This window comes from Halichondria panicea, chromosome 17, assembly GCF_963675165.1.
Source record: "Halichondria panicea chromosome 17, odHalPani1.1, whole genome shotgun sequence".
NCBI classification, from domain to species: Eukaryota; Metazoa; Porifera; class Demospongiae; order Suberitida; family Halichondriidae; genus Halichondria; species Halichondria panicea.
In genome coordinates this window covers 1,037,292-1,062,981 of record NC_087393.1, presented here as the reverse complement: position 1 = coordinate 1,062,981, position 25,690 = coordinate 1,037,292, and the positions used below count along the sequence as shown (strand labels likewise).

Sequence of the window (25,690 nt, the reverse complement as noted above, 5' to 3'; positions counted from 1 at the left end):
TGGTTAACCGAACAGTCAACCTGGAGACATTAAATGGAGCATTCTCCCCTACTAATCATCAGGACAGTATCTCATTTTATGTGTACTACCACTTCTGCTCATTGAATCCTGTCAATAGCAGCAATGGCAGCCTACCATCTTGCAGTGCGCTAGAAAATTGGGTCCACGGTCTGCATTTAGGAAAGAAGGGAACACTTGACTTCAGTGAACGCTATATGTTCAAGTTTCTTTGGAATGCTTCTCCAATCAACCTTTTCATCCGTCCGGATCTCCTTCAAACTCTCTCTCTGTACATGTTCCAAGTACATTTGCCTGAAGCCCATCTCATTCTGGACCCTGTTTGTGATGATGTACATGTGAATGAGTCGTTGACATTGACTGCACAGAAGGAAAGCAATGACCTGCTATACATTTGTAGGCATCCATCTCCAATTCTCGTGATGCTGGAAAGTATCACAGTTAATGTAAGTACCATTCATGGTCTGCTAACAGTAGCCTAATTCCCAGGCTGATTCAGTTTTCTTTCCTTATTAGCTCGGGAATGAGGCTATTAATATACGGCATACATGCAGTGTAACTATAATAATTCCTATAATTATATAATTAAGAGATGTTGGGACTGTCCCCGGGAGATCCCCATAATTATGACAGCCATGGTGTCTGGAATATTTGGCTTAGCATTTGTGTACCCCATTGATATGCTTGACTTCATGCATATTCTTCTCAGAATACCTGGCGCCCACTTCGTCCACTGAGCCATTCTGTAATTCTTTATAAACTATATACAAATTCATATGATTATACACATTATAGCCTTGATTCAGGCTGCGAGGAGAATGGCGGCCTAGTATACTCTGCATGCACATGCGCAAAATAATTGACAGCAACTACAAATTGTAAAAAAACGGACAAAGTTACGAAAAGGAAGAATACGTAATATATAATATGTAATATAGTGGTAAAATTAATGTTTATGACCAGACCACAATGGCAGATTCAGACACACTAACTAATTTGCTGCAGCAGTGTTGCTTCTTCTAGCTCTGTTTATCCAAAGAGGTAGTCAAGAAGGCCTCCCAGACAGCTAGAGCTGCCAGCTAGGAATAGTGGTTAGATCTTGAGTGAATAGATTCCCAAATGTCGAGTTAAAATTAAGCTTTCAGGAATGATCATTACCCTGTAGCTTCTAAATAGCATATATGCAATGACTTCTTGTCGAAGATTTGGTAGCAGAAGACTCGCCTGGTTCATATTACCACAGCCTCATCAGGGGACCCACAGGAACACATCATGCCTTTCCTGCATGTATAGCCTAATTATATAGTATACGGTGTAAGGTGTTGTTAATTAGTAAGGGTGATACAACTCAGACGGTCTCTTTGGACAATACTTTTATATGTAACAGACTATACAACTTCAGAATACAAATAGTACATAATTATACGTGTTTATTATTTTGACAGTATCCACAAATATATACACGGATTACCCCCTTTTTGGAATAATGTACGCGCATGCGCATACAGGTATACCAGGCCGCTGCGGCCTGGAATCGAGGCTATAATTACAGTATCACACATGCATGCATGCCTGCTGCATGGATACCACTATATATACATGCATGCACATGTACATACATGCATGTACATGCATAATTATACAATTGCTTATTTACTACAGCTAAAGAGCTTCTACCTCCACAAGCAGTCATTCTTTACTCATGGCACTGGTGCTTTGAATGAGCAGGGTTATCCCATCTATTACTTTGATCCCAGGATTTATGTAAACGATGTTTGTACGCTAAGGCAAGTTAAAGATTTTGCGATCATGAGATATGTCTTGGCTGCTGCTATAATGTTGACGCAAGTGCTGAATCCAATTGTTGTTCCTTTAATTGGTCAACTTGTATATGTTCGACTAAGTGGTTTAAGTAAGTGGAAAATGTTATCTTTCAAAGGTTTCCTTACTGCATTTATTCTACTTGGTTTGATTGTATTCAGTAATAACATTCATACATTAGTAATCACTGTGAATGTCACATCAAGCTTAAAAAATATACGCAACTTTTACATTTTTGCTGCGATATTTGTACTCGGTTATAATCCTGTTGTATTGTTCATCACTCTTTGTTGCACTCTCAAATCCTTACAAAAGTCTCAATCTTACACTGGATGGCGAGATACCTTAAAGAACACCAAGTTGTATGTAGCAGCCATCGTTATTGTTGAGCTAACCGGTAACCTACTATCTTTCCACCTCTTTTATATCTTCTTGGGGCTCGTTGCAGCTCCAGTAGCTACTGGTTTTAATCTTGGTCTTGCAGCAACAATTTTTTTTATTACAAACGTGTGCTTAGTAATGTTCTTAGTAATAAACAAGGACATCATGATGTCTTTACTAATGGAGATGGTAGCGAAGCTAAGAGGCTATATGAGTTTAGAAGGTACTAACACTCCTGGACCATCAGAAACTTCAAGTAGCACTCCACCAAACACTTCTCCACCAGACCAAGAAAGTACATTCACTTGTACATGTATCTGCACATATACACTGATGAATATAATAGTATTACTCGTATGGATGGCGATTATATCGTACTGTGTATTTTTCTACATGATAACAGTCAACGTGGGTCCATACACATCCACAGTTTCTTTGCTTGTCTTTGTTGTCGGTTTTTTTCCAGCTATGCTTTCTGCCATATTTCCAATAGTTCTCGATAAGACAACTACATGCTTCAAGAAAAATAATCAACAGCAAAACATACCTAATAATCAAGGAAATTAAAGCACGTATATCATTGCAACAAACCACCCTATAAACCCTTTTTGACTGTATGATATTTATCAACTTTTTTAGATTTAAGATTGCTGTAGTATACGTTGTTAAATTACAACTTGCATGCTTGTGATAATGAAATTATGTGCGTGTTGTATATTAAAATATTGAATGCTAATGCTACAAACAGAATTTCTCCATAGACCTATATTAGTTACACTATAACAGGTTAAATAGGTTAGATTTCTCAGCAGTGTATATATACTATTACATAGCATGCATGTATGCGTACAATTTGTATATACAATTTACTAATTGTATGGTATTGATTAGCCTCGATTCAAGGCCGATTTTAATCAGCCTGGAATCGAGGCTATAGGTATTGATCACCAAAATAAAAGCATAGATCTATTTATAGCACACTTCGATCTTCAATTAGGGGATGTATATATAATTTTATACAATTCATTATACTAAATAAAAACATCAGTTAGTTTGGGTGGGCGGTAACCCTAACCCCCCGACCAAATGAGAACCGTTTATAGTGTTATTAGGAGTGGTGGGTATGGGGGTGGTAGATACATCATTGTCATTGACTGGAACTAGTGTACGCGGAGGAGCAGTACCGGTATCAGAGCTGAGTATAGGTACATATGGTGTTGCACTTCCTACAACCTGGCATCCTGGTGGACAAAGTAGCCCATCTCTCTGACGTTTTCTCCAACAATACCTGTGGTAAAATATGAAGTAGTGTAAATTGATATTCAATAACTTCCACAATTATCTTACCCAATGATTGCAATAACCACTACTATAGACAACAGAGCCCCTCCTCCTCCTCCTCCGATGATTGATCCGATGATAATGCTAATCGACCCACTCGTATCGGCTTCCTGTGGTTGAGGTAATTCAAGCAGTTGTATTAGGCTTGTAGTATGCTCGATTGAAGTTTCAGACACAAACTTTTGTTGTTGCATGTCGTACAATATTAGAGTAATGTTGGAATCACTGTACTTTTGTTTCAGCAGGACGTATCGATTGTTGAGCACAGAAGAGGAACAGATTAATGGCTGACATTTCACAATTAGCAGTTCCCTTAAAATTTGTTTTTGCAAGTAAACAATTATCGTACCTAAATCCTGGTCGCTGTAAACGTACAATAGAGCATCTTTGAATCCAAAACATGAGCTCTCTTCAAGTGAAATTGCTTGCCCGGGTAAAGTAAAGTTTTTGCCATCATGTCGTAGAATAGTATTCACACCGTCATTTAAGATCGTAATCTCTGCAACGATAGTGTCTTCTTTTTTGCAAATTACAGGGTAGCCAGTCTCATTGTAGTAATAGGACAGTGGTGGGTTAAAGTCATCCTCAATTTCAATCAACCCATAGTTCTCATTACAGTAGAGCAGGTAAGGGATTGTCTCATCAGTTTTCGTGGTATTGCGTAAACGCATTTTGTAAATTGTTCCAGTACAATCCGCAAAATTTTGAGAATGAAAGTCACCCACTCCAATGTCTATAGCAGTCAATTCAGATCCTCCAACAAACAAGATATACAATTTCGATTGTCTGGTTACCACTGAGATGTCCATTATTGGGAGGAGGTTCACATCAACCGACGTCCCGATCAAATTGAAGGTAACATCACTGAATCTTTCAAGATTATCTATAACAAGAACAATTAGTCGATCATTGGAATTATTCACGCATAGCGTATAGTACACCTCCTTTAAAGACACAATTGCCGTTGGATTACAGTTGTATTGAACAATTCCTCGATTTACAGTAGCTTTCTCGACCAGCTCAAATATATGTGATTGGACATGATAATGGAACCGTAGCAGCAGCAAAGATTGAACGGTAGGTACTCCTATTACATATTGGATTGTAGAATTATTATCCAACACCTTGGTGATGACAAGTTGGTGCTCGTTACAGGGGACATTCGTGCATTCTTCAGGCAAGAAAATACCGTCTATTAGTAGAGATTGGGGGGCAAAACAGTCATCTTGATTGGGGCACAGAGGAGTGACTGCAATGCTAATGCCATGAGAAGTGTTTTGAATCGAAAACAGAACTATATCTGAATTGACTTCTAGTGAGAATGTTGCATTGTCCGTTGATGCCAATCCATGAGTCCCTGGGGGATAAAAAACAATGTATTATTAATTTTGGGTAGGCCTATTTCTCTTATATGCATAGCTATATAGTTGCTTTGCAGGGTATGCATGATCATAATAAGTAAAGGCCATAATTATAATTATTTACTGGTACCATAATATCTCGATTTAAAGCAATACTTTTTAATAATTACAAAGCCAGAGGTCGCATCTTTTGGAGGTTGAAAAATTATATTGAAGTCCTGGTGTCGCATATTTAGAGGGTCGCATCTAATTGGAGGTAACTTTACAGAGTCTACTTGCCTCCATTTCAGGCCGCTTAAAAACACTGATTTTTTTCCAGTGGGCTACAATCGAGGGAGTGGATACATTTAGAACGCGACAGTAAAAAATAATTGTCAACGCAGCTGTCGCTACTTTTAGAGGTCAGAAAATTGCTGAGCTCCTGGGTGTCAAGGCTATAATAATTATTATATAGAAACCGTTGGATGAGATTAATTATTCCAAAATATCTTACCAGCAGTGCAGAGAAGAACAATATAAAGCTCAGAGCATCTCCAGCAGTCAGCATACACCCCTTCACCATTCCTGGTACTGAGCTGTGGCACTTGGAATGTAACCGCAACTGAAAATACACAAATGCTGTGTACTTATAACTGAATGTAGTGGTTTGGGGCTTTCCCTGGGGAGCCCCCAAAACGACCCACACAGATGACTGTATTCATACTCTGTATTCATACTGCTGTGTACAGAGTTTCAACCTCACTATTAATTAATTGCATGAGCTCAGAGCCTGTGACAGTGACATTTATCTAATGTGACTGTCCCATTAACAGGCTGTACTTAGACAATGTCATGGCTATCTTCACAATACTACTCCTTATTGTGGCCACTAACTTTCAGGCCAAAGGTAAAGATTTTTCTTACTGGCTACGGTGTACCGATATTCACTTGTCTTTTGTCAATACAGGGGATGTCCCAGTTTGCAGCCAGGACTTTCTTTTTGCAGTATCACAGGAAACTGGTGGCGTTGGTCTCTCCTTAATCTTCGATAAAAATCTCCCGTACACTTCGTCCGAAGCTCAAAGTCACCTGCAAGCAACTTTGCAGGGACAATTCTCTAGCGCATGTGGAGACAATTTTTTTCGCTGCAAGGATCCACTAATTTTGACAACTCAACACAATACATTTATTCAATACCTAATTTTTGTACCGCTCGAAGATGGCCTGCTGATAAAGGAGGTCGTGCAAACAGGGCTATCCGTAAAGCTTGGAAAGGAATATTTGTTGAGCACAAGATCAGGTCAAGAACAGTACAGCTGCAACCCAATCAAAGCATTCGAAATTGCCTATGATTACTATCTAGTATGTGCAGATACAACACGAAACTACATCTCGCTGCATAGAATCTTCCTAAACAAGACTGTACTGCAAGAAACTACTCTTTCTTCTGCTCCTATTGCGAAATTTCACACTCCTGATAAGGACATGCAAACAACACTGTCTAATCCAATCTATGTCAATGAAGGACTTGTCATTAAAATGATATTTTTTTCTGTTGGAAACTCAATGTATGTATTCGACATAGTTGCATTTGGAGGGGATGAGTATGGCAACGTTGGATACAACTGCACGCATGTCCGAAGTCTGAAGTATATTGGAAACTCACGACTGTTGGCCTATTGCGACCTTGTGAATGTATATTACAGCATACAGTATGAAGATTGGGACTTCCAGTATTGGAATGAAGCAGATGGCTTGCCTTATGTCTGTCCTAATACCAGTATTGAATTGATAGTGTTCACGCCTGCAAACTACTTGCGATATAGCATTAACGATCTTGTTGGCAACACCAATCTACTTGGAAATGGTTTTTCTGACGGTGTATGTTTTGGAGCTGCAAAAAAACAAACGATGTATGCCTACAGTGATTTAAGAAATGTGTACATTATCAATATGGAAACTTTTAGTCATACACAAGTTCTGAAAACTTCTTGTAGTAGCCCTGGATGTCTGTCAATTGACGTCATCAATAATCGATATTTGGTGATTCGTGAAAACAGTGAAACTGATAAAAATCTGCACATTTTGGATGTTGAAAATGACTTATCTAGTGTGATTGCAGTGCAACACTACACTCCAGCTCTGTTCAAGTTTGTTAACAATGTTGCCTTGGACTGCGTGCTCATAGCTCGCAACGAAACTCCAAGTGTTATCTCTTTTGCTGATGATGACTCTCAGGACTTCTCGGGAGCTATAGCTGGAGCCGTGTCAGCAGTATTAATAGTTGTTCTTGTTGTTATTGTTGTTGTTGGTTTAATCGTTGGTCACATCCGTTACAAGCGGAAACGGCCGAATTAGTGAGTTAATTGATGCAATTTATAATATGTTGCTATATTTCTTTTTTCCTCTTTCTTCAGCCCAACAGAACAAACAGATACATGTAGTGAAAGTGGAAGTGAGTTACCGGCTAGCAACCACAAACCACAAACTGCATGATTGGGTACTAGGCAATAATCAATAATCAGTGCTCATTCCCTAGCTTTACGTATGTGAACTTTTTACAGAGGTGGTCGTTATAGCAACTTCTCACAGCAGTCAACAAACACTTGCAAGGTACAAAATCGTTTGCATTTTTGTAAAGGTAGGAAGTATTCTTAGAATCTCATTTGCACTGTATAAAAAAATCAGGAGAGCATGAATGCCATGAAACTCCTGATAAAATCAATATTCATACTATTAAATTTTGCACTATTGAACTCACATACACACACATACACACCCACAGTGTCAAGGTCGTCCACCCCCTGCTGTTAAATAGACCGAGTGTGCAAGTGCAAGTAAACAACGATAATCCAACAAACACATCCCCGATTGTGGCTACTAACACAACCGCAACACAGGAGCAAGTTGGGAACGCAGACAGTGACTCACACACAATGAGGGAAGTCCATCAGATGGGGGACATCTTACCAGCTCCATCCTCTCTCGGACTAATCACCAAGGGGACAAATGCAGCAACTAACTACATAAAAAGAAATCCAGATCATGGAGAGTGGTTGGAAATGCCCAAACTGCAGCTGGGCGTTACTGATAATGATCAAGGGAAGTGGGAGAATCGCTCTGAATCTGAAAGCAGCCACTCAAGTCTCGGCAAAGATGATAACATGCCATTGCTGAAGGATTACTGAACTTGCAAGCTAAACGTTCACCCTAAACTTATGCACTATTCATGTGTGCTGCTTGCAACAACTGTAACAGAACAATTGGACCAGTAGGCCCTAGCGCTAGTGTGTTGTGTTTGTTGAGTGTGTGTTGTGCTCAACTAATGAGCATTCCTAATATATGAGATCAAGAGAATCGACATCCTGTGAGTAGCTGATCCGCACTTTGAACTATAAATTATAGCTAGGCCATTTTAAGTGCCTTTAGGAAATTCTGAGAAAGCTGCTTGTGATGGCTAGGGCTGCAATAACATTCCCAGTGTTGGTGGGACTCCTCCTAACTACCACTAGTACTGTTGCCCTTGGGGAATCTACCAATCCCCTGCCCCACAATGGTAAACCAATGAATCTATTCTAGATCATCATGTAGACTACAATACATATAAATTCAGTACATGTATAATACATTAAACCACATTATGTCATCATGTAAAACAGGTGCTTCAGTTCTGTGTATTAATTAAAACCGCAAGATGTTTACGATACACGTACTACACCTTGTCTACCCCTCTTCCCAGGAATCTGCAGGAGACAATATCTTGTGGCAGCTACCTCAACAGACACAGGGACTCTACTATACCTCTCAACCTCCGAGCCCAATAACTTCACACTTGAAATTTCTGATCGCTTTTTGCCAACCCAGTGCGGCGAGAACTACGAATTATGTGATGTCCTACTAATTGAAATGGAGTCGGAAGTAATCGTTTTTGTCCCGTCACAAGGAGGGTTTGTCATGGTTACTTATCGGGTTAGTGAACTCCCTCACGACATCTTTCATCCAGTCACGGAAAATTGTCATCCGGTAAAAGCATTTTTGAATTCTGAGCACAATCTTATTGTGATCGTGTGTGTTGAGTTATCATCTGATACCAATGGATCGCTGTTTATTTTCGAGTTCAGTTTGTCACGGATGACTTTACGATGCTCTGAAAGATTTGTACTACATAACTCTAGAACTTTGTCCGAAGCTGTACACGCAAGCAATCGTATATTCTTCACCGAAAATGATGAGCTGCTAGTAGCTGAATCCGAGGCGTCTTCATCGCTCGAACCTGGATTCTTAATAAATATAAACAATTGCACACGAACTAATCAAATAGATGTCACTGGGAACGAAGTCTCTATCTACTGTACTCAGAACGATGACAGCTGGACAGTCGTGGCTAATTCTCACTTCTCCACACACCACACCTACTCTCGCTATCCCTGTCCTGGGTTGAACCAATATGTCCGCGTTGAAAATAAGAGACAAATTATGTTTGGCAACACCACTCAACAACCTTTAGTTGGTGAACTCCCTGATGATATTGCATATGCAGCTTGTCTAGGATCTGAAGATTCTTTTGTGTTTTGGGCGTTTACTGAAAATGGACGGTTAGTTAGTGTTCCTTTAACAACCGAAAACCACACGAAAACCAACTTGTCAGAATGCACTACTGAGGGGGACAATTGCCTGAGGCCATCATTTGATGCCAGGAAAACTAGTGGAGCGTACTTCAATCATGAGACGAATCAAGTCCATATTACAAATATCACCAGTTTGTGTGGACACAGAACAGTCAACATGTTCGGGACCCCACAATTGTTACGAATTACCTTAGGGGATAAGGAAGACAGCTGCTCATGTGCCAACGAATTGCCAACCACATTGCCGACCTCATTGCTGACCACATTGCCGTCCTCATTGCCGACCACATTGCCGACCTCATTGCCGACCATATTGCCGACCTCATTGCCGTCCTCATTGCCGACCACATTGCCGTCCTCAGTGCCGACCACATTGCCGTCCTCATTGCCGACCTCATTGCCGACCACATTGCCGACCTCATTGCCGTCCTCAGTTTCATTGACTTTGTCTATATTATTTTCTGTTGTGTGCATTCTTCTCATCATTACAGCTATAATAATAATTATTTTGGTGAGTTCATTAATTGAATACATTATTTTGTTTACCTTCTTTTGTATAGTGTTGTCGTGAAATACAAGTGTTTCTGCAACGCTGTGAGAAGAAAGAGCAGCCCTTCTCGAAGGTAAGTTAAAGTGTTGACAATGCAAGCTAACTTTTAGAGTGCCCATGCATGTATTCAATCAGTAACAGACTCCCCTCCCCCCATCAGAAATTTTGCTCTGCTAGAGGCCTCCACTCCAGTCTTAGGGTCAGAACGCTCGGACAATGTGAGTGACAACAAAAGTAACTCGTCGTCAGTCGATCAGGAACAAGACAAACTAAAACCAAGTCATATGCAAGGAGCTAGTGATACGAAAGGAACACCTGCAGGGCCTGATGTTGAAGTTAGTGACACGCAAGGAAGATCTGTAGGTCCTGATGTTGAATTCGAAGCTATTAACACGCCTGCAGGGCCTGATGTCGATGCTAGTAACAGGTAAGAAATATTTTATGGCACAGCCGTTTATGTATTATCTGTTTTCATCCCCTTCTTTTACAGAGATTTTGTGGAGGTCTCCACTCCAGTCTTAGGGTCAGAATGCTCGGACAATACGAGTGACAACAAAAGTAACTCGTCGTCAGTCGATCATGAACAAGTCAAATTAAAGCCACATCATATGCCTAGTGTCACACAGGGAACTTTCGCACATCCTGACAATAACACGCAAGGAACACCTGCAGAGGCTGCTACTAATAGTATTCACCCTCGTGCTGCTGGTCAAACCTTGTACACAAATTATGGAGTGGGAGAAGAAGTTCAAGCGAAGGAGATGGAAGGAACTAATGAAGTTGGTGTTGATGTTGCTGGTATTCATTTTAGCCCTCATGAAACAAAAACTTATCATTCCTCAAGTGTTGCAGAGAAGAGCAATGAAAAAAGTCGAGGTGAGGACAACCAAAACCATATCGCGAACACTGTGAGGAGTTTAAAAACTAACAATGTTTAAATATGTTTCTGCTTTTCTAGAAATGATTTTATGTATCATGTGTAAGTTTTTACTTTACTTTTCTCCTTGTGTACATTATTTAATTCATTGTACAATATTCCACTTGTATAGCTGCACATAATCAGTGGGTTTTCGGTACTTTCCCTCTGGGTATATAGCTCAGGCAGTCAGCATGCACTGTCTAAACGGCATAGTGTACACATACAGACTGTGCAGTCTGTTCATGACTATAGCCATGGACATATCATAATAATAAATTAATAACTAGGCTACAATCTTTGCTAACTTAACAGCCTACAGTACGTAGACTCTCGCTATTCCAGCTCTCTAAAGTATGGCCACCTCGATAAACCGGCCATTTGGTTTGGCACGGGATGTTAGCTAGATGTTTACTGCACAAAACTCGCCTTGAAATGCGGTTACTTGCTATTCCGTATACGGTACTGGCCACTACTGGCTCTGGTATACTGCATGGCTCTGGTATATACTGGCTCTGGTACTGGTACTGGCTCTGGTACTGGTTGCCCCAAACTATTTATTACAGCCAGATATGACGTTTGGGTGTGGTTTGGCAGATAAGTATATAAGAGGAGGATATGGACCTATATATATATCCTCTGCTACCGTGGTTACTCTGAGGCAAAACCGAGGGGTATGTATAACCATGGTATATAGCGGAGGATATATAGGGTGCATATCCTCCGAGTAGGTGTGGCATATCTGACTTATATCACATGACCGCAGTACTATAAAAGGACCTCCCCTTAACAACAGTTCAATCCACGATGCAGACTGTAAAAAGAACAAGACTACCGTACTTATTCGATTTAAGGCGACACTTTTAAATAAATACAAAGCTAGAGGTCGTTTCTTTTGGAGGTTGAAAAATTATGTTGAAGTCCTAGCTGGTGTCACATATTTATATTCACCATTTAGGCCGGTGATGGGGGAGACAGTTAACTTTGTTTGCTCACAGCTTGTTCTCTTCTTTATATCTTTTGCAGTAATAGCTGCATAGCTGCATCAGTTGAATCTGGCTCTCTGTTGCTTTTGTACCTCTCAGCCTCTTTGCTCTAATTTCGGCCTTATATAGCCACTGATTTGAAGATAGTGCACAAGATGGAATCCCTCATAGGATTTAGTTTTGCATACATTAGTTACTCTTATATTTCTTTTGATTGGTGTTACTGCAGTGGCATTGGGTTAGTTTCGTCTACAATTAAGTATACACTTTACTAATTCAAGTATAGTGGAGTAATTGCTTTTCTAGGAACTATTATTGTTCCATCGGTTCTGGCGACTACTGCATGTGGGAGGAATTTTTACAACTTGTATCAAAGTCAAAACAAAAGAATCCTCTGCTAATCCGACAAAACCACAGGAAAATGTGTCACACAGGACAAAAAATCCAACTCAGGAAACATATCACAGAAAGATGTGTCACTGTGACAGGGCACTCAGGAGACACACCGCAGCAAGATGATTCTATATAGTTGTAGAAGTACACATGCATAATTAATGTTGACTTGCTATCAGCCATGCATGGAGCTGTAGGTGAACTTCATTTGGTACATGCTGCATATACCCTTTTTTTTTTTCTTTTTTTATAATAATTTTGCAAAATGCATGGATACACTAGTAGCAATGTGTGCCCTGTATATAGTACTTACAATAGTGTGTACAAATTAAAAATAAAGACTAATATTATACTAATGCAAGTGACAGAGTACATTTCTCTTAAATGACAAAATCAATGTACTTTCCTGCAGCTCCAGTGGTAGTTCATCCATATAGATATTGCTTTTGGGAAAAAAGAGTTCGCATATGCATTTGTCCTGCAAATTGGTCTTTCAATCTGTATATTTTTTGTGCTTCTTAGATTGAGAGGGCATATATAAATATACTCTTCTTTCTAGCGGTGGATCAGGGAATTTAAAGTTACCATTTATTACCTGGTAAAGGTATGATAGTTTCAGGTACAATCTTCTTGTGGAAAGGGACGGTAGGTCCACAGTATCTAATAGGGAGTCGTAGTCCCTATTCCAAAGTTTTGTGCACATTTTAAGGTATATAGCCTCGATTCCGGTAAATTATACCAACCTGCTTGCAGGAATTTCTGCACATTCCTTCTATGCGTTTTGACTATGAGAGGTCATGAGAGATCCACACGCCAAGGTACTTGTAGTGGTCAACTTTAAGTATAGGGGACGTCCACTGATATTGAGACACATGTTGGGAAGTGGTGGGCTGAATTTTCTTGATATAGCCATGTATTTACACTTGCTTTGGTTAAACAAGAGTACATTTGTTTCAGACCATGCTTGGAGTTCAACTTGGTCAATATCTCCTTGCAATTTTAGATAATCTTCAGGAGATTGAATAGGATGGTAAAGAAGAAGATCATCAGCATAGAGCAAGAGACTTCCTTCATTTTGATGTAGATCAATGTCATTTATGTAGATTAGGAAAAGAAGAGGTCCCAGCACCGAACCCTGTGGAACTCCTGACACAACCTCGGAGATATTTGATGACTTTCCATTTATTGTGACATATTGTGATCTATTCCTGAGGTAGCTTGCTACCCAAGATACCAGATGGGGATCTAAGTTCAGATTGGTTAGCTTACTCATCAATATCGAGTGAGGAACCTTGTCAAATGCCTTTTTGAAATCAAAAAAGACTGCACATACACTCTGACCATCTTCAAGCAGTTTGTGCCAATTGTGCACTGCCGTAAGCAGCGACCTGTGGTGGATTTTCCTTTAGTGAAACCCCCATTGTTTATTCGAGAGGAAAGATATATCTTTTCGATGTTCTAAGATTTTGCCATACATATGTTTTTCCAGGAACTTTGCAAGGATGGAGAGTAGCGATATAGGGCGATAGTTTAAGGGATCAGACTTGTTATTTGATTTGGGTATTGGAGAGACATGAGCCAATTTCCAGTCGTATGGCAGTTCACAGTTTTTTATCGATAGATTAAAAAGCATGCATTGTTATACTTGGGGTGATCGTTTCAGCAGTAGCCTTCAGCACAACTATATACATGATGTATAATTATATATACTCACAAATTTGTGGTATTCTACTCCATAGATTACAGGTACTGTACAAGAATGATATATCCACAGGAAAGACAGAGTTTCGAATTCTCATGGAGGTGGAGTAGAAGCGTATGTGCCTATAACCATAAACAGAAGAACTGCATGACCTTGTGACATTCTCTGGCTTAAGGTGAAGAATACTACTAAGAATACCGTCCCTCGACAGATAGAGAATTCTTCTCACATTTTGAATGTGCACTCTCTATAGAGTCTGTTTATAAACTATAATAAGACATGCATGTATAATTTATGTTGTTATAAGAGATATAACTTCAACACTTCATTTCTAAACTCAAATTAAACCTACAAAAATGCTGTTCACTAGTATGACTGCTGAATAATATACCAGCTACAACAATTAATATACATGCACCAATGAGAGTCACAGAAAACTCAAGAACTCAAATTTTCACCTCAGAGCGACCAAACATGCATGACTCTTGTCACCGTTACGTTGTGCAGTTGCAATTCAATTATAACTGCCAAGCATTTTGTTAAAGTACATGTATAAGTAATACGTGCATGTGCATGTACCGTATAGAGGGTATATTTCGAGGGTATAAATGTTCGTGGTTTTCGCGGATTAGGCATGAACCGCGAAAACCTTTCTAAAGGCACATCCGCGAACATTTATACCCTCGAAATATACCCGCTATACGGTAATTACTGCATTTTTTTTTTTTGGCAAATGAGCAAAATTACTGAGTTACTGAGTACATAAATTACTGAGTACTAAATGATAAAAACCATATACATGCATGTATATAAATTTATAATGATGACATCAGAGCATGCGTAAGCCCAAGTGCCTACGTGTTAATTCCCAACTTATCTGCTCTCCCACATTTGAATATCTCTACATGTATACACTGTCACTTTTCTTTTGTGTAACCTTTTCTCCCTGAGGAAGGGAGGCTGATTCATGAGACTATTATGTTTGTGTGTTCAGAGCTTGTCGCGGGCAAAGGTAGAGGGCGGCGCGCCCGACTATGCATGCCATGCAGCGCATGCGTGCAAGTGTGAACACAAACACATTTGTACTCAGTCACTTGTACAGCTAGCTATGGCTACTTATCTTCTCCTACTAATGCTTTGTTTTGGAATGCAGGATGCATTCAGTACTGAAGAAAAGTGCATTCGAACTCAGTATGACCTCCAACAGTCTCTGGTTAACCGGATAGTCAACCTGGAGACATTAAATCAAGCATTCTCCCCTACTAATCATCAGGATAGTATCTCATTTTATGTGTACTACCACTTCTGCTCATTGAATCCTGTCAATAGCAGCCTACCATCTTGCAGTGCGCTAGAAAATTGGGTCCACGGTCTGCATTTAGGAAAGAAGGGAACACTTGACTTCAGTGAACGCTATATGTTCAAGTTTCTTTGGAATGCTTCTCCAATCAACCTTTTCATCCGTCCGGATCTCCTTCAAACTCTCTCCCTGTACATGTTCCAAGTACATTTGCCTGAAGCCCATCTCATTCTGGACCCTGTTTGTGATGATGTACATGTGAATGAGTCGTTGACATTGACTGCACAGAATGAAAGCAATGACCTGCTATACATTTGTAGGCATCCATCTCCAATTCTCGTGATGCTGGAAAGTATCACAGTTAATGTAAGTACCATTCATGGTCTGCTAACAGTAGTCTCATTCCCAGGCTGATTCAGTTTCCTATAATTATACATAATTAAGAGGTGTGGTGTTAGTTTGGGACTGTCCCCGGGAGATCCCCATAATTATGGCAGCCACGGTGTCTGGAATATTTGGCTTAGCACTTGTGTACCCCATTGATACGCTTGACTTCATGCACATTCTTCTCAGAATACCTGGCGCCCACTGAGCCATTCTGTAATTCTTTACAAACTATACAAATTCATATGATTATACACATTAGCCTTGATTCCAGGCTGCGAGGAGAAAGGCGGCCTAGTATACTCTGCATGCGCATGCGCAAAATAATTGACAGCAACTACAAATTGTAAAAAAACGGACAAAGTTACAAAAAGACGTATGACCATGTGGTTAGTGGTAAAATTAATGTTTATGACCAGACCACAATGGCAGCTTCAGAGACACTAACTAATTTGCTGCAGCAGTGTTGCTTCTTCTAGCTCTGTTTATCCAAAGAGGCAGTCAAGAAGGCCTCCCAGACAGCTAGAGCTGCCAGCTAGGAATAGTGGTTAGATCTTGAGTGAATAGATTCCCAAATGTCAGTTAAATTTAATGATCATTACCCTGTAGCTTCTAAATAGCATATATGCAATGACTTCTTGTCGAAGATTTGGTAGCAGAAGACTCGCCTGGTTCATATTACCACAGCCTCATCAGGGGACCCACAGGAACACATCATGCCTTTCCTGCATGTATATAGCCTTACATGCAGTGTAAGGTGTTGTTAAGTAGAGGGTGATACAACTCAGACGGTCATCTTTGGACAATACTTTTATATGTAACAGACTATACAACTTCAGAATACAAATAGTATATAATTATACGTGTTTATTATTTTGACAGTATCCACAAATATACACGGATTACCCCCTTTTTGGAATAATGTACGCGCATGCGCATACAGGTATACCAGGCCGCTGCGGCCTGGAATCGAGGCTATAATTATAGTATCACACATGCATGCCTGCTGCATGGATACCACTATACATGCATGCACATGTACATACATGTACATGCATAATTATACAGTTGCTTATTTACTACAGCTAAAGAGCTTCTACCTCCACAAGCAGTCATTCTTTACTCATGGCACTGGTACTTTGAATGGCAGGGTTATCCCATCTATTACTTTGATCCTAGGATTTATGTAAACGATGTTTGTACGCTAAGGCAAGTTAAAGATTTTGCGATCATGAGATATGTCTTGGCTGCTGCTATAATGTTGACGCAACTGCTGAATCCAATTGTTGTTCCTTTAATTGGTCAACTTGTATATGTTCGACTAAGTGGTTTAAGTAAGTGGAAAATGTTATTTTTCAAATGTTTCCTTACTGCATTTGTTCTACTTGGTTTGATTGTATTCAGTAATAACATTCATACATTAGTAATCACTGTGAATGTCACATCAAGCTTAAAAAGTATATGCAACTTTTACATTTTTGCTGCGATATTTGTACTCGGTTATAATCCTGTTGTATTGTTCATCATTCTTTGTTGCACTCTCAAGTCCTTACAAAAGTCTCAATCTTACACTGGATGGCGAGATACCTTAAAGAACACCAAGTTGTATGTAGCAGCCATCGTTATTGTTGAGCTAACCGGTAACCTACTATCTTTCCACCTCTTTTATATCTTCTTGGGGCTCGTTGCAGCTCCAGTAGCTACTGGTTTTAATCTTGGTCTTGCAGCAAAAATTTTTTTATTACAAACGTGTGCTTAGTAATGTTCTTAGTAATAAACAAGGACATCATGATGTCTTTACTAATGGAGATGGTAGCGAAGCTAAGAGGCTATATGAGTTTAGAAGGTACTAACACTCCTGGACCATCAGAAACTTCAAGTAGCACTCCACCAGACACTTCTCCACCAGACCAAGAAAGTACATTCACTTGTACATGTATCTGCACATATACACTGATGAATATAATAGTGCTACTCGTATGGATGGCGATTATATCGTACTGTGTATTTTTCTACATGATAACAGTCAACATGGGTCCATACACATCCACAGTTTCTTTGCTTGTCTTTGTTGTCGGTTTTTTCCAGCTATGCTTTCTGCCATATTTCCAATATTTCTCGATAAGACAACTACATGCTTCAAGAGAAGTAATCAACAGCAAAACATACCTAATAATCAAGGAAATTAATGTACGTATAATTATCATTGCAAACAAACCACCCTAAAACCATTTTGACTGTATATATGATACTTAGCAACTTTTTTTAGATTTAATAAGATTGTTGTGCAGTGTACCTTGTTAAATTACAACTTGGTTGTGAGAATGAAATTATATGCGTGTTGTATACAAACAGAATTTCTCATAGACCTATGCTGCGACTATGAATAGTTTAAAGTTAGTTGGTGAATTCCCTGATGATATCACAAATGGAGCTTTGCGTCTTGGATCTGAATTATGTTTTGGGTATTTACTAGAAATAGACGCTAGCTATTTAGCTTTCTTTTGACAACCGAAAATAACATCATTATGACCCCAACTTGTCAACATACACTATATATACTGAGGGGAACAATTGCCTGAGGCCATTATTTTGATGCCACATAAACTTGTGGAGCGTACTTAAATATCATAATCATGAGACGAATCAAGTCCATATTACACTACTGTAACAGCTCTTGTGGACACGGAACAGTTGACATGTTTGTCCCCCACACTTGTTACAAATTGGGTTAGGAGAGAAAGAAGACCAGACCAGTCAGCTGCTCGTGTGCCAACATATTTTGCTATCCTCATTCCGATTTTATTTTCCGCTCATTACTGTCCTCATTGCCGTCCCCTCTTTGCCGTCCTCATGGACTCTGGCTATTGTTGTTCCTGTGGTGGTCATTCTTCTTGTTGTCTGCATTGTTGGTTACTTTGTTTACCTTCTTTTTCTGTAGTGTATGTTGTTGTGATAAACTGCAAGTGCTCCTACAACGCTGTAAGAAGAAAGACCTCGATTTAAAGGTAAATTGACGGGCAAGCTAACTTTTAGAGTGCCCATGCATGCAGGCCTATAGTATAGATCCGACTAGAAAAACATTTGCAATGTGAAAAATTGCTAGGATTGGCCAGGGGAACCACAAAAAGCGTGTAAACAAGAAATCAGACGAGAGCATAACTCCAATCCGTTACAACGTCAATCATATGTACTGGTAGTTTTCCATGTTTTCCCGGCCAATATACCACGCAATTTTTACTGGTGGAGTGATGACCATGCAATCCCTATATATTTATTATACATCCATTTTGGAATGTGCGGGCATATAGCTAATCATGATGATTTGTATACTGAATTGATGTTCCTAATACATGCAGTGTTGAGCACAGGTACACACAGTCCATCCATGCGTAGTAACATGCACGGACCGTACTGGTGACCTACATGGAATGATGTGGTGGATGGAAGCTGGTAGATGGATCTGGAATACAGTCTATATATGCATTGTACATGTTCATGACGTTGTAACGGATTGGAGTTATGCTCTCGTCTGATTTCTTGTTTCCACGCTTTTTTGTGGTTCCCCTGGCCAATCCTAGCAATTTTTCACATTGCAAATGTTTTTCTAGTCGGATTCCCTTTCTTTTTCAGTACAGAAGTATAAATTTACGTATTATGACATGCATAAGTGGAACGTCAAGAGGCAGTACAGAAGTTGAAGAAGAGAAGACAGGACTGATCAGATATCTTCTCGAATATCTCTGGACTAATAATTATAGATCTAGTAATGAGTTATATTCTTGATATGTTGAATTTGTGAATCAGTATTATAAATGACAGCCATTTTAAGAGTATGCTATATGCCAGTGCATATAGCATGCCTGTCAGAGAAAGGGAGCTAGAGCTGAACAGTGTGAAGAAAAGCAACACCTCAGGCTCTGGAAAAGCACTGCTGCACTGCCGGATTTTAGGCGCTAGGGCACACGCAGTTTCTTAGCCACGCCTATCTATTATTAATTGGCCACAACGAAATTGCTGAGTCATTAAAGATGGCGGAATTGTCTAGGTAAGAGAAATAGATACTGAGAGGTCATCTGCCTCGTGGAAGCAATCGCAAATCTGAAGAAGCGCTTTGTAATCCAGGTTGTAGTCGTTTGGAAACCCTGTGCAGAATGTCCTGGAGATGGCTGTACTTGGAGCAAATGCTGGGCAAGAAACTTACTCACTTACTTACTTAGTCTACTTACTTAGTCAGTCAGACAAAGAGCGGTGAAACGTCGAAATAGTGCAATTTTTAAAATGATAATATTCATTCATTAAAATGTTCATGGATTATGAAATGAGAGATACAAAGAGAGAAAAGGCTAAATAAACTATCTGTCTAGCCAGTTCCTTGATATCTATCTGATGTGGCCTTTCCCTGCAGAGATAGAACAGTTTGAACATGCTAAACACGGGCAAACCCACTGCCAATCCTATGTAAAACCTACTGGTTTTACTAATACTCCTTTTTTAATGCTGTGTTCAGATTAGGTTCTTGCTTGTGGGAAGTGGTACAGCAATATAACTGTTTACCCCCACGTACCTCCCTACATAGTCTACATAGATTTTGTCAGAATAAGCATCTTCGAATCCAAAACAGTAGCTAATAGTAGGTTGATTTTCATGCTGTCAATGTGATTGAAGAGTTCTTTAAGTTTCTCATTCTTTTTTATGCAGCACATTTTAAAAATTATAGCACAGCCAGTTCGATCCTGTAGCTACGTATATGGGAAGTGTCAATATTCACTACTAATAATAAAACATCAGTCAGTTTTAGTGGGATGTAAAATTAACCCAGTGACCAAATGAGAACATTTTCTAGTGTTATCGGGAGCGATGGGCATGGAGGTGGTAGTTACATTGAGTAGTTCAGGTCGTGCTCCTGGTTGTGCTCCTGGTTCTGGTGGTGGGGTTTGTGGTTCAGGTGATGAGGCTTGTATTCCTGGTTCAGGTGGTGGGGCTTGTGGTTCAGATGGTGAGGCTGGTGGTTCAGGTGGTGAGGCTTGTTTGTGGGGCATCCGTTCATATGATGGTGCTGCATTTTCTACAACCTGGTGTCCATATCGTGCTGGTGAACATCGTTTTCTCCAACAATACCTGTGGTAAAATATTAAAAGTGTAAATTGATTCTATACTTTCCACAAATTATCTTACCTGATGATTGCAATAACGAAAACCAGTACACAAATTGCAAATACTAATCCTCCAATGATTGATCCGATGATAGTGCTAATCAACCTACTCGTATCAGGTTGTTGTGGCTGTGGTAATTCAAGCAGTTGTATTAGGCTTGTAGTATGCTCAATTGCAGTTTCAGACACAAACTTTTGTTGTTGCATGTCGTACAATATCAGAGTAACATTGGAATCACTGTACTTTTGTTTCAGCAGGACGTATCGATTGTTGAGCACAGAAGAGGAACAGATTAATGGCTGACACTTCACAATTAGCAGTTCCCTTAAAATTTGTTTTTGCAAGTGAACAATTACCGTACCTAAATTCTGGTCACTGTAAACGTACAATAGAGCATCTTTGAATCCAAAACATGAGCTCTCTTCAAGTGAAATTGCTTGCCCAGGTAAAGTAAAGTTTGTGCCGTTATGTCGTAGAATACTATTCACACCGTCTTTGAAGACTGTAATCTCTGCCACGATAGCGTCTTCTTTTTGGCAAATTACAGGGTAGCCAGTCTCATTGTAGTAATAGGACAGTGGTGGGTTTAAATCATCCTCAATCTCAATCAACCCATAGTTCTCATTACAGTAGAGCAGGTATAGAATTGTGTCATCACTTTTCGTGTCATTGCGTAGACGCATTCTGTAAATTGTTCCAGTACAATCCGCAAAATTTTGAGAATGAAAGTCACCCACTCCAATGTCTATAGCAGTCAATTCAGATCCTCCAACAAACAAGATATACAATTTCGATTGTCTGGTTACCACTGAGATGTCCGTTATTGGGAGGAGGTTCACATCAACCGACCTCCCGATCAAATTGAAGATAACATCACTGAATCTTTCAAGATTATCTATAACAAGAACAATTAGTCGATCATTGGAATTATTCACGCATAGCGTATAGTACACCTCCTTCAAAGACACAATAGCCGTTGGATTACAGTTGTACTGAACAATTCCTCGATTTACAGTAGCTTTCTCGACCAGCTCAAACATATGTGATTGGACATGATAATGGAACCGTAGCAGCAGCAAAGATTGAACGGTTGGTACTCCTATTACATATTGGATTGTAGAATTATTATCCAACGCCTTTGTGATGACAAGTTGGTGCTCGTTACAGGGGACATTCGTGCATTCTTCAGGCAAGAAAATACCGTCTATTAGTAGAGATTGGGGGGCAAAACAGTCATCTTGATTGGGGCACAGAGGAGTGACTGCAATGCTAATGCCATGAGAAGTGTTTTGAATCGAAAACAGAACTATATCTGAATTGACTTCTAGTGAGAATGTTGCATTGTCCGTTAATGCCAATCCATGAGTCCCTGGGGGATAAAAAACAATGTATTATTTGGGTAGGCCTATTTCTCTTATATGCATAGCTATATAGTTGCTTTGCAGGGTATGCATGATCATAATAAGTAAAGGCCATAATTATAATTATTTACTGGTATCGTAAGATCTCGATTTAAAGCGACACTTTATAATTACGAAGCCAGAGGTCGCATCTTTTGGAGGTTGAAAAATTATATTGAAGTCCTGATGTCGCATATTTAGAGGGTCGCATCTAATTAGAGGTAACTTTACAGAGTCTATACTTGCCTCGATTTCAGGCCACTTAAAAACACTGATTTTCCAGTGGGCTACAATCGAGGCTAGGGAGTGGCTACATTTACCTCTATTTAGAGCGCGACATTAAAAAATAATTGTCAACGCAGCTGTTGCTACTTTTAGAGGTCAGAAAATTGCTGAAGCTCCTGGGTATCGCATATTTGGAGGGTCGCCTTAAATCGAGGTCTTACAGTAGATACATGCTGATAATTATATATTAAAAAGACAGTCAGAGACCTCAGTATAAGGCTATAATAATTATTATATAGAAAGCCCGTTGGATGAGATTAATTATTCCAAAATATCTTACCTGCAGTGCAGAGAAGAAACAATATAAAGCTCAGAGCATCTCCAGCAGTCAGCATACGCCCCTTTACCATTCCTGGTACTGAGCTGTGGCACTTGGAATGTAACCGTAACTGGATAAAATACACAAGTGCTGTGTACTTATAAATGTAGTGGTTTGGGGCTTTCCCCGGGGAGCCCCCAAAACGACCACACTGATGACTGTATTCATACTGCTGTGTACAGTTTCAACCTCACTATTAATTGCATGAGCTCAGAGCCGGTGACAGTGACATTTATTAATGTCCTATTAATTAATAGGCTGTACTTAGACATGGCTATCTTCACAATACTACTCCTTATTGTGGTCACTAACTTTCAGGCCAAAGGTAAAGATTTTTCTTACTGGCTAGGTGTACCGATATTCACTCGTCTTGTCAATACAGGGGATGTCCCAGTTTGCAGCCAGGACTTTCTTTTTGCAGTCTCACAGGAAACTGGTGGCGTTGGTCTCTCCTTAATCTTCGATAACAATCTCCCGTACACTTCATCCGAAGCTCAAAGTCACATGCAAGCAACTTTGCAGGGACAATTTTCTAGCGCATGTGGAGACAATTTTTTTCGCTGCAAGGATCCACTAATTTTGACAACTCAACAGAAGACATTTATTCAATACCTCATTTTTGTACCGTTCGAAGATGGCCTGCTGATAAAGGAGGTCGTGCAAACAGGGCTATCCGTAAAGTTTGGAAAGGAATATTTGTTGAGCACAAGATCAGGTCAAGAACAGTACAGCTGCAGCCCGATCAAAGCATTCGAAATTGCCTATGATTACTATCTAGTATGTGCAGACACAACACGAAACTACATCTCGCTGCATAGAATCTTCCTAAACAAGACTGTACTGCAAGAAACTACTCTTTCTTCTGCTCCTATTGCGAAATTTCACACTCCTGATGAGGACATGCAAATAACACTGTCTAATCCAATCTATGTCAATGAAGGACTTGTCATCAAAATGATATTTTTTTCTGTTGGAAACTCAATGTATGTATTCGACATAGTTGCATTTGGAGGGGATGAGTATGGCAACGTTGGATACAACTGCACGCATGTCCGAAGTCTGCAGTATATTGGAAACTCACGACTGTTGGCGTACTGCGACCTTGTGAATGTCTATTACAGCATACAGTATGAAGATTGGGACTTTCAGTATTGGAATGAAGCAGATGGCGTACCTTATGTCTGTCCTAATACCAGTATTGAATTGATAGTGTTCTCAGCTGCGAACTACATGCGATATAGCATTAACGATCTTGTTGGCAACACTAATCTACTTGGAAATAGTTTTTCAGACGGTGTATGTTTTGGAGCTGCAAAAAAACCAACGATGTTTGCCTACAGTGATTTAAGTAATGTGTACATTATCAATATGGAAACTTTTAGTCATACTCAAGTTCTGAAAACTTCTTGTACTAACCCTGGATGTCTGTCAATTGACGTCATCAATAATCAATATTTGGTGATTCGTGAGAACAGTGAAACTGATAAAAATCTGCACATTTTGGATGTTGAAAATGACTTATCTAGTGTGATTGCAGTGCAACACTACACGCCAGCTCTGTTCAAGTTTGTTAACAATGTTGCCTTGGACTGCATGCTCATAGCTCGCAACGAAACTCCAAGTGTTATCTCTTTTGCTGATGATGACTCTCAGGACTTCTCAGGAGCTATAGCTGGAGCCGTGTCAGCAGTATTAATAGTTGTTCTGGTTGTTATGGTTGTTGTTGGTTTAATCGTTGGTCACATCCGTTACAAGCGGAAACGGCCGAATTAGTGAGTTAATTGATGCAATTTATAAATTATGTTACTATGTTTCCTCTTTCCTCTTTCTTCAGCCCAACAGAACAAACAGATAAAGAAAGTGGTAATCAATAATCAGTGCTCATTCCTTAGCTTTACGTATGTGAACTTTTTTACAGAGGTGGTCGTTATAGCAACTTCTCACAACAGTCAACAAACACTTGCAAGGTACAATATCGTTTGCATTTTTGTAAAGGTAGGAAGTATTCTTAGAATCAATGATTTTCATTTGCACTGTATAAAAAAAATCAGGAGTGCATGAATGCCATGAAACTCCTGATAAAATTAATATTCATACTATTAAATTTTGCACTATTGAACTCACATACACACACACACACACCCACAGTGTCAAGGTCGTCCACCCCCTGCTGTTAAATAGACCGAGTGTGCAAGTGCAAGTAAACAACGATAATCCAACAAACACATCCCCGATTGTGGCTACTAACACAACCGCAACACAGGAGCAAGTTGGGAACACAGACAGTGACTCACACACAATGAGGGAAGTCCATCATATAGGGGACATCTTACCAGCTCCATCCTCTCTCGGACTAATCACCAAGGGGACAAATGCAGCAACTAACTACATAAAAGGAAATCCAGATCATGGAGAGTGGTTGGAAATGCCCAAACTGCAGCTGGGCGATACTGATAATGATCAAGGAAAGTGGGAGAATCACTCTGAATCTGAAAGCAGCCACTCAAGTCTCGGCAAAGCCGATGATAACATGCCATTGCTGAAAGATTACTGAACTTGCAAGCTAAATGATCACCCTAAACTTATGCACTATTCATGTGTGCTGCTTGCAATAACAGAACAATTGGACCAGTAGGCCCTAGTGCTAGTGTGTTGTGTTTGTTGAGTGTGTGTTCTACTCAACTAATGTGCATTCCTGATATAATTATTATTACCACATCCTGTGATATAGCTAGCTGCGCTTTATTTTGAACTATTTATACATGTGGC

General features: G+C 39.7%; 4 protein-coding genes and 1 long non-coding RNA gene across 7 annotated transcripts; 4 read left to right on the top strand and 1 right to left on the bottom strand.

Moving 5' to 3' along the window:
• Positions 1–3,173: 3,173 nt before the first annotated feature.
• Positions 3,174–23,044, bottom strand: LOC135351060 (uncharacterized). Of its 2 annotated transcripts, none has more exons than XM_064549962.1 (3): positions 22,883–23,033; positions 3,568–4,918; positions 3,174–3,508 (listed from the first exon to the last, which is right to left on the bottom strand). In XM_064549962.1, the coding sequence occupies exons 1-3, from the start codon at positions 22,950–22,952 to the stop codon at positions 3,265–3,267; spliced, it is 1,665 nt and encodes a 554-aa protein (XP_064406032.1). In that variant the 5' UTR covers positions 22,953–23,033; the 3' UTR covers positions 3,174–3,264. The 2 variants fall into 2 exon arrangements, with proteins under 2 accessions (XP_064406032.1, XP_064406031.1); XM_064549961.1 differs by lacking the exons at positions 3,174–3,508; positions 3,568–4,918 and adding exons at positions 20,423–20,881; positions 20,939–22,286 and having other exon boundaries at positions 22,883–23,044.
• LOC135351058 (uncharacterized) lies at positions 5,622–8,262 on the top strand. The gene is made up of 5 exons (XM_064549959.1): positions 5,622–5,808; positions 5,869–7,258; positions 7,319–7,356; positions 7,466–7,514; positions 7,687–8,262. Exons 1-5 carry the CDS (start codon positions 5,754–5,756, stop codon positions 8,087–8,089), a joined length of 1,935 nt encoding a protein of 644 aa, XP_064406029.1. The 5' UTR covers positions 5,622–5,753; the 3' UTR covers positions 8,090–8,262.
• LOC135351063 (uncharacterized) lies at positions 8,316–11,129 on the top strand. Of its 2 annotated transcripts, XM_064549969.1 has the most exons (6): positions 8,316–8,457; positions 8,641–9,778; positions 9,923–10,040; positions 10,090–10,152; positions 10,240–10,506; positions 10,570–11,129. In XM_064549969.1, exons 1-5 carry the CDS (start codon positions 8,355–8,357, stop codon positions 10,303–10,305), a joined length of 1,488 nt encoding a protein of 495 aa, XP_064406039.1. In that variant the 5' UTR covers positions 8,316–8,354; the 3' UTR covers positions 10,306–10,506; positions 10,570–11,129. The 2 variants fall into 2 exon arrangements, with proteins under 2 accessions (XP_064406039.1, XP_064406038.1); XM_064549968.1 differs by having other exon boundaries at positions 8,641–10,040.
• On the top strand, positions 15,152–19,550 carry LOC135351068 (uncharacterized). Its single transcript, XR_010399361.1, has 3 exons — positions 15,152–15,742; positions 16,846–18,768; positions 19,120–19,550. It is a non-coding gene; the product is annotated as an uncharacterized LOC135351068 (long non-coding RNA).
• Positions 23,045–23,085: 41 nt separating the features above from the next.
• Positions 23,086–25,639, top strand: LOC135351057 (uncharacterized). The gene is made up of 5 exons (XM_064549958.1): positions 23,086–23,246; positions 23,304–24,693; positions 24,756–24,784; positions 24,840–24,888; positions 25,070–25,639. Exons 1-5 carry the CDS (start codon positions 23,126–23,128, stop codon positions 25,473–25,475), a joined length of 1,995 nt encoding a protein of 664 aa, XP_064406028.1. The 5' UTR covers positions 23,086–23,125; the 3' UTR covers positions 25,476–25,639.
• The last annotated feature ends 51 nt before the right edge of the window (positions 25,640–25,690 follow it).